Here is a 14,800-nt window from a genome sequence, read left to right as displayed (position 1 = left end):
TGTACCTATTGTAGGGCGCATCTAGGCCGATTTTCGGAGTTAAGAGCGGCAATATATACACGCCTTTATCTTACCCTATATCTTGTCCTCAATCAACACTCATTTTCTGGCACTTCAACAAATACATCATTCATCATGGGATCTCTAGACTCTGGCGCAAAATTGCCATGGATTAAGACACCATGTATCATCAGCACTCAATTATCCCGCCTTACAGGCTGGTACGTTACACCCCCTCTTGCACTCACGTCTTGTCAACAAATCAACTAACACCATCAAAGCAATGTCTATCTCAAGCTTGAAAATCTTCAACCTTCAGGGTCCTTCAAGACTCGTAGCATTAGTAGTCTCATGACCCAAGCTGCTGCCGCAGCCACAGGTCCTGTTCATTTTTACTGCTCTTCAGGCGGCAATGCCGGTCTGGCATGCGCAACATCAGCTATTTCGCTCGGTCATAAAGCCACAATTGTTATGCCTACCATTGTTAGCCCGCTCATGAAAAGCAAGCTACTTGATCTGGGAGTAGAAGTGCACCAGAAAGGCAAGAACTGGGCTGAGTGCGATAAGTACATGCGCGAAGAGCTGGTGGCCAACGATCCTTCAGCTATCTATGTCGCACCATTCGACGATCCTCGACTCTGGGATGGAGCGGCAACTATGGTGGATGAGATTCGGGATCAGCTCGAGGATCGTGTCGATGGCATCGTCTGCAGCGTTGGCGGTGGCAGTTTAGTTAACGGTTTAATGCAAGGCATCGAGAGCCGTCCCTGGCTGGGAACAAAGCCTGCCGTTCTGGCCGTTGAGACTGAGGGAGCCGACAGTCTCAATGCCAGTGTCCTCGCTGGAGAGCACGTAACGCTGCCCGAGATGACTTCGATCGCAACGTCTCTCGGTGCTACAAGAGTGTCGGAGCAGACATGGAAGTGGAGTCAGCATCCTTCAGGGATGATGAAGAGTCTTGTTGTGTCTGACGCAGATGCTGCCATAAGTACTGTGCGATTTGCGGACGATGCACTACAGCTGGTTGAAGTAGCATGTGGTGCAGCATTGGCGATTGCTTATCGGGGAGACCTAAGGGATGTTCTCGGAAAGGGCTTGTCTGATGAAGAATGGAGTAAGACGAACGTGGTGTTTGTGGTTTGTGGTGGCTCTGGTATCACGTTGAGTATGTTGTCTGAGTACCGGGAAAAGTACTCTGGACAGTCATCCATCAAGGTCTGAGATGGTATAGACATGTTTAAGATATAATTAGATATATGACAGAGGGATATATGGCTCGGATTGAATCATTTTTGCTGCATATCGGTCATAGCAAGTTCTTCTCTGTGAATAAATGTCCTTGTTGCTCCAGACTCCGTTGATGCCCATTCCCAATACACTATCGTTTGCTTGCACCTCGTCTGGCCTTGGAGGTTCCCTTCTCCGCCTTGGATTGATCAACGAATTCCTTCATGATTTGATGTAAATCAGGATTCTTTCTCGCAAGAAGCAGCACGTCATCTGTTGTGACGGTTGAGCGACCTGCATGATTGCTGAAACTCTCTAGATCCGTGGCAACATTCTCTGTTCATGGTTATTAGCGCATAATCTCTTGATTTGAACTGAAATAGAGAGCAAAGGTTCCTACCAATTTGCGTCCAAACAAGTTCTGTGAGTGCACCGATGAATTGCGGTGTGGCGTTGCGGTTGCGACGGAGGGACTCTTCATCGACGATTTGGCCAACGGCATACCACAGTGCAGCCTTGAGACGCTAAGTTTTGGAGGGTTGGGTCAGTTTTTGGGGAGTTTTATATATGTATGTAGCGGGAATGAAATCGGTGCTTTACCTCTCTATTTTCATCGCCTGTTGTATCTGCCATTTTGTTTTATTTTGTCTTTGTCAGAGATGGAGACTTTTGATGTGTAGATGTTGAATGTGCTTAGACGCGTCGCGGGGCAGCAGAAAAGAAGACAGCGTCTATACTATGGCGGGGTACAAGGTAGACCAGATAACAGCCAGAGCCTCATCAACAAGGCGAATATCAGCACAAATAAAATATCTCTAATAAATAATGTCGATTGAGCTTGAAGGGTCACTCATGTCAAAATACCCAATTAATCTTTGGTACCTGGGTACTGAAGATGCAGTACCTCCTGTAAACTCAAGTACTGAGCTATGACAACTATATCCAACTTTGGTCCGAAGTCAACACCAGCATACTAAGACAGCCTCATCTTGTAACACTGCATAGGTGCCCATGCATTAAAATGACCTGCATTGCATTTCGAACTGAGGCCGTTGAGAAAGAAAGAAGAACAACAAGTCATTTAATGCACGGACAATATTGCTTATTGTTCCTACCATCTGAACCCGCAGATTCGTAGAGCATCTACCCATGTCACAAAGAGCCACTATTGAATCGGATTACATGCATGCAGAAACTGCCTGACCTTTCGGCAGTTAATCCAACAACCCCTGTCCATCTTTTCTCGTCAAGTCCCTGTTTTGGTTTCGTAGCGAAGAGTTAATTGAAAACGGTTCCCTCCTTAGAAAGTTCAAGTTTTTTTTAGGGCAATCGGGTTTCAAGGTGCTGGGGTTGACATCATTAAAGACCCTGATGATCGGCAGGTACTTGCTCCACCAGCATTGATTGGCCTAAACAGAATCAACAGTTTTTTGTTGTAAATAATGCAAGTTGATTGCGAACATCAAGCAGACAATTAATTCCCTAACTGCTTACTCACTTATCATTATCCAAGAATAAAGAATATACCAATTGGATATAATCATCTGACATAAACTCAGCCTTTCCATTCTTCTTTTTATATGCCCGTTCCACTCCATATCCAGACCCATCCCCAAGCCACGCTGTAACTAGGAACCAAGGCTGTGCTACCCCTTCTCATCCAATCACACTCTAGCCAGCCACACACCACTCGTCGTCATCACCAAGCTCGGCTCTGCTAGCATCGCCACTTACAACATGATCAGCCAAAGCTCGGCCATCTCCATTCAATCAGAGTTGAATGTTTTAAGGGTCGATACCATCTATCCTTGACCAATCTACGTAATGCCTCTTGCGCAAGCCTTCTCCAGCTTGGTTGGCGGTGGAGTTGAGAAAACCACTTAAACCACCTGCTTCCTTCCAGCTCACCTCATCTTCTTTTAGATACATTAAACTTATCGAGGCCTTCTTCCCCTCAACCTTATTTTCACTACTGACTTTTTCATCTCTCTCATCTCTCTTCAATATACTTAGTACCTATAATAACTCAAGAATCTCAAGTCATCATGGGTGCTAAATCGGGCACCGCCCTCAAGTTCCTGCAATGGTTCATTCGAGGCATTCAATTCGCTTGCGCCGCTCTCATCCTTGCCATCTACTCCTACTTCCTAGCAACTCTCCATAACCACAACCTCTCAATCAGCAACAAAATCCGTGCTGTGGAGGGCATTTCTGGAATCGCTGTTCTCTACACTGCCGCTGCTCTGCTCCTCCTCTGCTGCCTTGCCGGCCGCACCCTCTCATCTTTACTGGCCATTATGTTGGATATCGCCTTTATCGGCGCTTTCATCTACGTTGCTGTCGCCAACAAGGGCGGTGCTAGCAGCTGCACTGGATATCTCGACACTCCCTTTGGACGTGGAAAGGCTGGTAATACCGCCGAGGGAAGCGACGGTTTCACTGCTCTGCCCAGTTACCGTACCGCCTGCAAGCTCCAGTCTGCTTGTCTAGCTGTCTCCATTGTCGCCATGTAAGACATTATGAACACATCTGTCGACGATACAAAAACTAACATACCTCCAGTATCTTCTTCATCTTGTCCATTCTTGTCGAAGTTGCACTTGCCCGCCACCATCGCAAGGAGAAGCGCTTTGGTCCTGGTCCCACTAATGACTACACCTCTGGATACGGTGCCAAGGGAGGTTTCTTCAGCCGCATCTTCCGCCGCCGCAAGAACACTGCTGCTGGAAATGACGATGCTCTACCCGAGCATGCTCACCCTGACCAGCTCGACACATACCGTCAGAGCCATGCTACCGATCGCACTGCTGTCAACAACTTCCCTGACGACAACAACGCCTACAACAAGTATGAAAACAACCCCCTTGGCTACCAGGAGCCAAACCACGGACGCCAAGACGGCTATGGCCAGATTCACTACCCGGAGCCCCAGTATGGCGTCACTCAACCACCTGTTCGCCAGGCTGAGAACCCAAACTACCGCTACGATGATGGTGTCTACGATCGCGCCTAGGTGCAAACTACAAAGTTGGGAAGTACACAAACAGAAAGGAACCAACACAGATTGATACCCGGATGGATGCTCCAAAAGGAGCAGCCGGTCACTTACGAACATTCATGTTTACATACCATGATAAACGACAGGGGTTTGATAAACCCATTAATGATTAATAATATACATATGCATACATATACACCAGTGCCTACATTCGATGTCGTGGTGAATGATTATTGAAAGTCGCTGATTAATGGAGCGGAATGCAACTCCATTCGCTGATTCTGGCATTATTCTTTGTGTGGTATTCATATACAAGCACTTTGTTGATGTTGCCAACAACCTCAATTCTTTTCAACCAAGAGCATCCACATGAGAACCCCTTCATTTGTACAACAACAATCACCACGCTTCTCCAGGTTCTAATTCGTTCTCATCGCCTACTCCGTCCGTCCAATTCAATTCCAGCTTCTCCAGTTCTCTCGAGAAAAAGTCCTGCTCATCTCGCATAGCAGCTCGAATATCTGGCGCTATCTTGTCTGGATAACGTCGTATGTTGAGCCAGTGGGTAAGACTACGCAATGCCTGTTCCAGAGGAAGCGCCGCATCCACCTCGGCGTCGACGTCACTTCCCGCGAGCCACTCGTCCTTGAGCTCAGGCCGGCAGTGTAGATAGATCGCTGTGATCACACGCATATTGCTCTGACGCCATTTTCGGCCGCAATATGGAACTTGATTCTTGAATAGCTTGAGTGTGTAGAGTCGCAGCTCCGGCTGGGGCACCTTGAGGGACTTTCTCAAAATGGTCGATGACTTGTACTGGACAAGCAACAAGTTTCGGTGTGCTTTGTTTTTGCAAATCTTTTGCATCACTCTCAGGTAGTTGATGAGAGAGAAAAAGTTGCGGCGTGAGAAGTCTGTTATGGGCTCGGTTGGTTGCATGTTAAGAGGATAACCGAGCTCGTCGACTTCAGGCCTTGTAGAGGATGCTTGGCCATCACTGTTAGAGTCCGCATCATCTTCGTGCTGTGTGGGCAGCGATCGCCGTAACTTAATTGGCGGGGGCGCTGCTTCATCTTCGCTCTCTTCTATCTCCTCGTCATCTTCATCCTCTTGTGCCTCATCAGAACTGCTCTTATCTCGAGATTGCGACAACAGGTTGCAGAAGTGAAAGAAGCTGGGAACGATTAGCGAGCTGCCGGCAATATACTAAAAGAATGCCTCCCATACCTGTTTTCAACGCGGTCTATCTTGCTGTCCACCACTTGCTGGACATCTTGATGGGCAAATAGTTTCAAAACAAGAGGGACATAGTTAGAGTCCAGTAGAAGTTGTGTCATGTATTCGAATTTCAAGACATCTGGTCAATATTAGTCATAACCCTGGCTCGGCAGATCTATAAACTCACGAGAAACCCGCAGCCATTTTAATAGCAAAATGAGAATTCCAGTCATGGCCTTGGATGTGATTTCTCTCGTTCTTGCAGCATCAACTTCCTCTAGAGTTAATTCTGGTGTCGGAGGCTTGGGGAGGGTTTGTCCTGGCATTTCCTGTTGTTGCCTGTTAGTTGCAGGGCCGCCATTCATCCCGGGGTTCCCTCTGCCCATTGATTGAGGTACTTGTTGAGGTTGCTGCGAAACGATTGCTGTCACGTTAAGAAGAATCGGCCGCAGCAGAACGATTACAAGTGATTGAAGATGGGGCAAGGCATCACGCTGTAACATGTCAGTATCTCCCGAATGCCCATATCTCATGCCTGATACTCACATAAAACTTTTCCACGGCAAAAAGACGCTGCCTGTCCCGTTCAGACAAGAGCTCTGGCCGGGGGCCATAGTCTATTTCCGGTTTAGGGGCAACCGGGTTTTTGGCCTTCTCTTCTGCCCTACTCTCTGCCTTGATCTCTTTCAGTATCTCCTGCTCTTCTAATGTGAGCTCGTTGAGATCAAGACCCTCGATGTCGTCGTCATCCTCATAGTCACTGTTGTAGCCGCGCTCGAATTTCAGGAACCGCTCACGCTCTTCCCAAAGCTGGCGGGTTGCCCGCGTCATCCTGACTCGCGTAGAGAACAGCTCTCCTGCCTCAAGGATGGAGGCGGGGATATCGCTTCCCTCCCATTTTCGACCAACGAGGGCATGCTGGATGCCTGCAGCTTCTTTGCCGCCAGCATAATTGCTCGAGGCATCCAAGGGGGGGTACATAAAAGGGAAATTCTGATTCGTTTGGTAGTTTTGTTTCTTACCTCCTTTACCGCCCACCGCCGGTGAGGGTGGCGGCGAGGGGGCAGGAGTTGCAATATGTACCGGCTGATCAAGAATTGACGTTCCTCCATTGTGAACTTGAGGCGGTGCAGGAATGATACCATTTGCCCCGTTGTTTCGGGACACTTGGCTCGAGAAGGGCGGTAACAAAGAGGTGTTATCTGCTTCGAGAGGAATGGCCGGGCGCGGGGGCACATATGCTGGATATTTTGATGTGATCTCTTGACGGAAGACGTGGTAGTCCAAGGGTGAGGCGGTGATGGTCTTTTTATCAGCTGCCTTTTCACCCATTTCGTTGGTTGCCTTTTTGATGGCTTCGAGCTCCTCTGTTCCGCCAAAAACTAGTAGGATCGACTTCCAAAACAGTAAAAGTATCTAACATAGTGTAAGCGCGGTCCTACCCAATTGGGGGTTGTAACTCACCTGAGTCTGCGGCATGGCGTTTTGCTCATCCCATCGTAGTTTCGAGGTTGCCGTGAACATATAGTCGACCAATGAAGGGTTAAGTTCCACTATTTGTATCAGCTACCGTCGCCTATAAACCCAGGAACAAACTCACAAAGCTTTCCGTATGTGGAAGCCATGTCTTCCGGGTCGTTCAGGGTCTCTTGTATAGCGATGTACATGATAGTCATGAGACTCATCAACTCATCCTGGGCTTCCTGGGCGCTATTATGCTGCCCCAGAGGTTCCCCTGACCTGCGATTGATCGTTAACTCCAAGCTGCACATGATGGCGTACCATTCTCACTTACCACTGCAATTCAAAATTATTCCGCAGGGCTTCCCATATGACAGGCAGGCCGTCCAATGATGTGATGCACTCCACCCCGGCCTTGATTGCTTGCAACTGCGAAATGCTGGCGACAGACCGGCTATCCCCAGGGGTCGCATTTGGCATTGCGGTATCGTTCCAGCGCCCCAAAACAAGATATACCAGTTTTCCAATCGAGGCTGATCGTAGCGCAGCATCGTTGGACTGCACGCCTGCAATGGCCGTCTGGACAAACCGAGTCCGGGTGTCGTTGTCTGCATCGTCCCACGAGTCCTGAGATCTCGCTTCGTGCTGCCAGTGCCACTTGAACGCTCCCTGCGCAGCGTTGAGACGTGTCCACTGTGTCAACTGATAGTTGAACCACTCATCAATCTCTTCGGCATGGGGGCCTATATCGGTGTACTCAAAATCGTAGGCAACAGGCTCAGCACGATTAAACTCAGCCACAATATGGCGCAGCTGTTGCAAAGAGAGTGAGTCGGTCGCAGGCGGTTGGTCGTTCGAGGTAGGAGGCGCCATTGGGGCGGCTGGGGGGACGCCCTGCAAAATGTTGCGCTGGAGAGGAGGTCGTGATGTTGTTGGCGGCGCAGGAACGGGTGGGAGGTCGGGTTGTTCAGCCTCGCCGGCGAGGTCAGCAATCTCGCCAGTATCGGTGACATCTTCTATAGGCGCATCGGGTTGTGCGCCATCTTGAGCGGCCCCTGAAGGCCAAGCGTTGCTCATGGTGTCTTTCTGGAGTGGTCGTGAGGATGATCTAAACAATGCCCCGCCAAAGTTGATATTGGTTTTGGTTTCGGCGATTAAGTCATCGTCGTGTAAAAGAATTGCTGCTCTGATGGTATGCTGGTTACCAGAAAATCGCGATGGTCTATTTCTACTGTAACCCTGAAAGAAACAGAAATAATGGATTATTTGTGAACGTGGAGTGACTGTAGACGTGGCCTGGCTTAGATGGTTTATTTACATAGAGGTACTATTCCAAGGTGGAAGGTACAGCTCGGGCAGCCTTGGAGATTTCCATGGGGTTGTGCCCACCAAATTCATTGGTGGGTGTAAGGCAGGTACGGCCAGGACAAACAAGGGTCCCTCCACTTCGACTTTGGGCTTGTCGTCGCAATGTGTTAGTTTCAGTTGTCTCAAGCCTCTTTCCTAAATGCTTAAATGGTTAAAAGGTCAAACGTTAGAACGCAGAGTGAAATTAATATTCGTTTAATTTAGCCTTTCTTTTTCCTCTTAAAAATAGTATCCTCGTAATAATAGGAAGAGCTAATTACCTAGGTAGGTAGGTATCTTACACAACAACTTCGATAAATAGATTACTCAGAACCTGCTGAATCTGCACCAGAATCATCGCTCTGCCCATCTTCCCCTTTGGACGTTTGCTTCTGTCCTTTTGCTTTTGCCCTCTTCCTGAGCTTCTTCAATCTGTTCATCCTCTTTTTCTTGTCTTTAACTTGTTCCTCCTTGTCTGCCATTTTCTTCGCCTCGGCTACCTCCTTTTCTTCTCTTTCCTTTGCCCGTTTCCTTAGTGATATACGTTGCTTCTTTCCTGGTTTTCGTTTCCCTCTATGCTCGTCTCCTCCCACCTTCTCAGCTGGGTTAGCTTTTTGTGTAATGGTGAGTTTTGTGACCTTCCAGGGAAGCTCAAGGCCCCAGAATCTGTTGTGTGATCTTGCTTGTACTTCGTCGCCGCTGATAGAGGCCATGGCGTATTCTTGCTTTCGTTGGGCCGGTATATTTGTCACCATGTAGTACGATAGTGGCCGACCACTGACAAAAACGCCAGTGCCTGTTGGTCCAGTGTCCTCTTCCAGCACAACTTTTTGTGTCGCTGGGGCTTTGCTGAAAAGTCGAAAGAGGAACTCCTCCTCGTGGTCTTCTTCTGCCTCTTCATTATGCTCCACGTCCATTGCATCGTCTTCCATTTTTGTGTTGCTCCCTGAAGGTAAATCCTCCACGGAGCTGCAGGAGGCCGGTTCGATGTCAATGTCCATACCCAGCGATTTCGCCATCTGTGCATGCAGCTTTGCGCGCAACTCAGCGTCCTGGAGTCCATCATCACTGCCGTCATCCGACACATTCAGATCCTCTCTGCGAACCCTGATGAACTAGTCAGTGCTTGATTCTTTATTGCAATACTGCGCCATTACCTCTTTGCTTGGGGAACGTCAAACATGATGACTTTCTCAATCGAAAGACACCGCGATATCTGAAACTCAGCTGAAATGGGTTGTGTGTTATGAGTGAGTTCCTCGCAGTGACGACAGGCACAGGTCCAGCAGCTCTCTTATGGAACAATGCTATATCTCCTATAGAGAAGAATGCAAGATAAAATGAGAAACTTTGTGAGCCGATTGGCGCGAATACTACGCTTTTGAACTGCAAAGTCGACCTGACCAAATTTCCGTCTATTGGCTTTCTTATCTTATCACACTACATTAGCCACCAGAATGGAAAAACCCCACTTTACTCTGTTGGGTTAGTGTCACCAAAAGCCGTGCATAGGATTTTAGCTTGACCTTGGAGTTAGTTAGTCGACGTAGTTTAAAGCTTTTACTACTAAGTTACAGGTTGTTGTGTACTGTGCTAATGGACCGTCTATCAGGTGTTGGGATAACGCCGTCTAGTCACAATAGTGAGAACTTAGCTTTAGTAAGCATTGTTTATAGAAATTCGTCGGCATCTTTGGACTTCAACAACAGATCTAGAATCAATGTCCACGCCTACCCAAGTAGGCTACTAAGGTAGGCAGTTGCGTGGCTGCGATCCTTCCTTCGGCATTAGTTCAAGCATTACCTTCTTCAGCTGGATATGCCAGCCAATCAAACTCATTACCGCCCTTGCGGAATATCTATCAACGACGCCACCTCCAGCAATAGCCCTGCTTGGGGCGAAGGCTACGATCAGATCATCGACTTGGCTTTCAGCTCGAGAATAAAGGGTCATGGTCCGAGCAGCGTAGGATAGGGAATTTAACTTCGTCTCCAGTCGATGGTGCGACAAAGATATCGTCGAGGAAGTATAAACAGCATCAATGCCCCAGACGAGAAACAGAGATCGTCGTGCAAGACTTCTATTCCAGTAAAAGACAGCTTCGCTAGACCCTGGCGCGACCTCGAGAGGAACCACTGGTCTCGTCGCAATTTCAGCTTGCATACGAATTTCCTAACATGGCTTGAACTAGCCGTCGATGACAGCCTCACTGCCTACCTATATATACCTAGATAGGTACCTACCTACCTACTATTGAGTTGAGTAACTAGGTACCTAGGAACTGGTTCTATCCTGTTACTTCCTTCTTTCACGATCTTTCCATCGACACATCCTCATCGTCCCCTTCAAACACCTATCGAATCATTCACGCTGGAAAAGATGTTTTGTTTCATTGCAGTTCAATTCTCTGCGGATTACTTCATCAATACATAAGGGAATTCGATCTCAGCAGCAACATTCCTGCTGACATGTCGCCTGACAAAAACAACTCCGCCACAAGGCGGGAAAGGGTATAACCCGCGGATTCGTACCCAGAATGAAGAAAGAACAAAGAAAATCAGGGAACGAGATACGCCCTTGTTTCGCCTAAACCATCTTGAAGCCCAGCCATGCAACAGCTTGAGCCTAGAATCATTGTAGAACCACCAGTTCTGCTTGATGAGACATCGACTCATCCATCCTATTCCCATCGTTCCACAGCGTCATTAGCCTCTAGTCGTCCGTTATCCGGTTTCGTGTATCAACTCTTTTCCGCCTGCGGTCCCGCCTTTTCACCCTCAATTAATTTGTCGTCCTCCTCATCGCTCCGTCTACTTCAAGGTAAGGTATCCAGTGTTTCAAAAAAAAAAAATTCAGTGCAAGCCGCCCATTTCAGATTGCCAACACCATCCGTCATAAATAGAAAGAAAGAAAAAACTCCAGTAGGTATTTGTACAAGCTCGCTAACGAACGAACCAGTCAATGGTCTTCATGCTCATCGCAAAGCCAACACCTTTTGATGCAGGCTTTTAATATATCATCGAATACGAGCTTCAAAAAAAGAAAAAAGACGCAGAAGCCTAATTGCCATTCCAAGAATATTGATGCATGGTGTCGAACGAGCCCCTTGCGGTTCCATTGTAAACTGATGTAGGGTGTGGTTGGCTCGGCTCTGTCTTCGTGGGCGACGTTCCAGTCGTTGTATTCTTATACTCGTCTTGGGGAAAGGGGTATGGTCGAGTTTCGTTGTTGGCATATGCCAAATTTGTGTTGTGCTCTCCCGCTGCTGACGTCCAGGTATGCGGAGGCGCATAGTAGTCCCTCGAAGGCACCGAGGGTGGCCCGGATGTCTCTGGGTGATAGCTTGGCTGGGCAACCTCACTAGGACTAGGGTGCACGGGAGCATAAGGAGCGTATCGGTATTCCGGAGATGGTTCGTTGTTCGCTACGGAGCCTGAGCTCCTTATCGAAGGATGACTCATATGCCGGGGGCTCTTCAATGGTCTCGGGTTATCGACATAACGAGGGATGTTCATCGCCTGCTCATGGCCTCCAAGCGGAGTTGTCTGTATAGATAATTGCGGAGGGGCAGTCGTCGTCTGCATGTAGGTGTACTGGGACCGAACTGGTGGGTGTTCTGAATCGTTGGACACCATGGAAAGAGGCGCAGGAGGCTCCATTGATGATTGAATGGGCATCCCTTGCGACTCAGCAGAGAAACTGGCTGTGCCTGTCAAGGGCCCCATTGTTGCCGCTGGATAGTTCTCCGCGCCAGAGGTAGGGACATGGCCTATTGGCACCTGGGCCGGAGGAGTTCCCCAGGTTGGATAGGAGCTATCATCTCAGTCAGAAAGGTTCGCAAGACAACATCAATTTGGGCCCGGGAAGTGGTGGAACGAAGCTGCGTCCTACCACATCACCATGGACCGATTCATTCAGCAAACTCACTTTGATCGGATTGGTCCCAATTGGGTGCCGGGAATTTTGGGCGCGTTAAAGGTAAAGGCTGTCCGTGGGAGCTGCGCATCAACGCCTCTTGGCTTTGTTTCCTGGTGCTTTGCGCTCAAGGGTCCGGCCACAACCCCCAGGCCTGTCTCCACGAGGGCTTGTCCACGCGAGCCAGCACTCGATCCAAGCAGAGGGATTTCCTTGCGGGCCTGGAAGTTACGGGGGCTTCGTCCTCGTACGACAATGGGTGCAGTTGTTGATTCTGTAAGGACAGTCTTGTTACCGTTGGCCAGTGTTCCTACTACCTTCAGATGCAGCACAAAATGCTGCTGGAGTTCCTTTCGGCGGCCATTGTTCGCAGTTGCACTATAATTGTATCAGCAGGTTGAAAAAAAGCCGAGTGGCCGAGATACTCACATCCTAAACTGCAGTCGGCGCCATCCAATTGGGTAAACAGCATATTCGCCATCGGATTCTGACCCGTCATCTTGGAAAGGAATCAGGGGGAGAGATTGTGGCTCCTGGTCGGGGCTCTGGTTTGTCTCTGGAGAGTTTGGTGGGGGAGTCTTCCACGGAATGACGATCAATCGAACAGGATTGCCATCAACCGACTCAATAGCAGAGATGGTAACCTCCATATTGCTGACTGCAACCGTCTCGCCTGATTCAGTGATGACAGAGAGCTGCCCTCGTGGAGTGACAAGAGTACCGCTGATCTGGAAAAGATTCCTTCGATAGCAAGTCAACTCAGGTTGTCGGAGTGAGCCATCTGATGTGTTTGCAGGCATCTCCGAGAGGAAGAACATTCCATGGAGTTGGGCTGATAGTTCGAGCTGCTGCATGCGACCTTGTGAATCGACAATTGTGTGTTTGTCCTGGGTTCTCTTGAAGGCCAACAGTTTGTGTTCGTGGCTAGCCGACATCTTGGAGTTGTCGTCGCGAAGATCCTGGACTATTTCCTGGTAGGCAGGTGGCTCTGCCTCCGAAAAGGACCTCTTCAAGGTTGGGTAGCCGTGGTGGGAAACCATTTCTGGATGAGCAGGTCTGTCGTATGCTTCTTGGTCGTCCTGGGGGTACCGGCTGTAGGAGTAAGAAGGATGTTCCATTTCGTTATGATTACTGCTGGTTCTTCCCGGAAGAGGCGATGAAGTTGACGGCATAGGATCCGCCACTCGCCCCGGCATGTGTACTGAGCCTCCATAACTCGACCACAGGCTCGAATGTCCTGGGTGTCCTCTTAAGTCTGCCATAGTGGCCGGGTATGCCGCTGCGGTTGTCATGAGAGCATAACCTATCCAAATTCTTGTCTACTCAACCAGACTGAGTTGTCTGGTTTGACCCGTCACTTGTAACGTGGTCCTGGGAACATAAACCTCGAAACAGACCAAGCCAAGTAGCAAGAGTATTGAGACAAATAACCACACAAGAGGTGTTTGGCGCAGGTTGAGGTGAAAGCGAAGGGGAAACACGATGCGATACCCAAAGCACAGGGGGAGTGATATTCAAAGTTGAAGGTGCAAGTGTGTACTTGTATATGGAAATTGATGGCGGCCAGAGGAACGGCAGATGATGGAGGGGAGTGTTTAGTACAACACCCGGCACTGTCTCCAGGGTGGAGACCAGGTCTGACGGGGGGATGTTTCGAGGTCCAGGCACAGGGACTTGGGTCAGTGCTGTTAACAAGACCTGGCTGGTATTGACTCCGGAGAGAGTTCTGATCAGGAGCTCGCTCAGAAAGGACCGGTCATGAATACCAGTGGACTAGGAGACCACTTCAGCGCATGCGGCCGTTCTTGGAAGGAGGACGGGAGTGGAGGGGCGGATCTGGGAAACAAATACAGCCTGTTGTAATATTGAAGACGGATTTTGTGCAAATACTTTAACAACACTTGGTGTGCCTGGACTTCTTCATTCAGAGCGATAGTCCGTGACACAATATAATAGCCATAAATAAAGCTTGGCCACAAAGAACGTGCGCAATCAAACAAGAGCTTCGTTGAACGCTATTTCGGTGATGGAGACAAGCCTGATAACGTACATCGTACATGTATCGATGGAGCGTACAATGAAACTAAGACGAAGCTATACTAGGTATGCCCCAAACGCTGTTTGATATGGAGAGGACTCAAAGGGAACCGCAAACTGCCGGGTACTGGCAGGTTAGCAGAAGTCGAATACATGGCCGGCAGGCTCTGGGAAAAAGAGAACCAGGGCCTTGACGCGAGGGTAAGAAGGCACATCCCAGACACGCCCCAGCACGTAGTCCCTTGCCATGCCATCCCCTCGTCAGCGTCTACCGAGGGGTTCGAGAATATCCCTGCTAAACAAGCCAGCGTTAAGAGAAGGCTATGTACTGTTGACAAGTCATGACGCTAGAGTATGGATAAGAACATGGCATGTGCAGTGCCAGTCCCACGTACTAGCTACCCCATCCCTGCTGGTTGGGATGAGATAGACAGAAACTGACGAGGAAATGGGTCGAGCGGGGACACGGGGACTATCTCTGAGGGCCCGGCAGCCCCCTCCCTCCTCAATCAAGCTGGCCTAGTGATGGCCAATCCTGAGCCCTGATGTCTGACCGGGGCATGTTGATTCTGAGAAGAAGAATCCTCCGTGTGGTGA

General features: G+C 49.1%; 7 protein-coding genes across 7 annotated transcripts; 2 read left to right on the top strand and 5 right to left on the bottom strand.

Annotated features, from left to right (window-relative positions):
• Positions 1 to 135: 135 nt before the first annotated feature.
• FGSG_07162 (uncharacterized protein) lies at positions 136 to 1,221 on the top strand (the record flags this gene model as incomplete). The annotated part of the gene is made up of 2 exons (XM_011328577.1): positions 136 to 221; positions 282 to 1,221. The coding sequence occupies 2 exons, from the start codon at positions 136 to 138 to the stop codon at positions 1,219 to 1,221; spliced, it is 1,026 nt and encodes a 341-aa protein (XP_011326879.1).
• Positions 1,222 to 1,378: 157 nt separating this feature from the next.
• FGSG_07161 (uncharacterized protein) lies at positions 1,379 to 1,860 on the bottom strand (the record flags this gene model as incomplete). The annotated part of the gene is made up of 3 exons (XM_011328576.1): positions 1,379 to 1,563; positions 1,628 to 1,751; positions 1,828 to 1,860. The coding sequence occupies 3 exons, from the start codon at positions 1,858 to 1,860 to the stop codon at positions 1,379 to 1,381; spliced, it is 342 nt and encodes a 113-aa protein (XP_011326878.1).
• A 1,318-nt stretch (positions 1,861 to 3,178) lies between these two features.
• On the top strand, positions 3,179 to 4,418 carry FGSG_07160 (uncharacterized protein). The gene is made up of 2 exons (XM_011328575.1): positions 3,179 to 3,736; positions 3,790 to 4,418. Exons 1-2 carry the CDS (start codon positions 3,273 to 3,275, stop codon positions 4,238 to 4,240), a joined length of 915 nt encoding a protein of 304 aa, XP_011326877.1. The 5' UTR covers positions 3,179 to 3,272; the 3' UTR covers positions 4,241 to 4,418.
• A 206-nt stretch (positions 4,419 to 4,624) lies between these two features.
• Positions 4,625 to 7,981, bottom strand: FGSG_07159 (uncharacterized protein; the record flags this gene model as incomplete). Its single annotated transcript, XM_011328574.1, has 7 exons — positions 4,625 to 5,399; positions 5,453 to 5,582; positions 5,631 to 5,937; positions 5,990 to 6,838; positions 6,908 to 6,996; positions 7,044 to 7,207; positions 7,239 to 7,981. The coding sequence occupies 7 exons, from the start codon at positions 7,979 to 7,981 to the stop codon at positions 4,625 to 4,627; spliced, it is 3,057 nt and encodes a 1,018-aa protein (XP_011326876.1).
• Positions 7,982 to 8,574: 593 nt separating this feature from the next.
• Positions 8,575 to 9,270, bottom strand: FGSG_07158 (uncharacterized protein; the record flags this gene model as incomplete). Its single annotated transcript, XM_011328573.1, has 1 exon — positions 8,575 to 9,270. The coding sequence occupies one exon, from the start codon at positions 9,268 to 9,270 to the stop codon at positions 8,575 to 8,577; it is 696 nt and encodes a 231-aa protein (XP_011326875.1).
• Positions 9,271 to 9,997: 727 nt separating this feature from the next.
• FGSG_13079 (uncharacterized protein) lies at positions 9,998 to 10,414 on the bottom strand (the record flags this gene model as incomplete). The annotated part of the gene is made up of 1 exon (XM_011328572.1): positions 9,998 to 10,414. One exon carries the CDS (start codon positions 10,412 to 10,414, stop codon positions 9,998 to 10,000), a length of 417 nt encoding a protein of 138 aa, XP_011326874.1.
• An 896-nt stretch (positions 10,415 to 11,310) lies between these two features.
• FGSG_07157 (uncharacterized protein) lies at positions 11,311 to 13,428 on the bottom strand (the record flags this gene model as incomplete). Its single annotated transcript, XM_011328571.1, has 3 exons — positions 11,311 to 12,064; positions 12,179 to 12,544; positions 12,596 to 13,428. 3 exons carry the CDS (start codon positions 13,426 to 13,428, stop codon positions 11,311 to 11,313), a joined length of 1,953 nt encoding a protein of 650 aa, XP_011326873.1.
• Positions 13,429 to 14,800: the final 1,372 nt, after the last annotated feature.

Source organism: Fusarium graminearum, chromosome 4, assembly GCF_000240135.3.
Source record: "Fusarium graminearum PH-1 chromosome 4, whole genome shotgun sequence".
Taxonomy (NCBI): Eukaryota; Fungi; Ascomycota; class Sordariomycetes; order Hypocreales; family Nectriaceae; genus Fusarium; species Fusarium graminearum.
The sequence above is the reverse complement of the archived record's forward strand: the minus strand, read 5'-3'. Positions and strand labels throughout refer to the sequence as shown.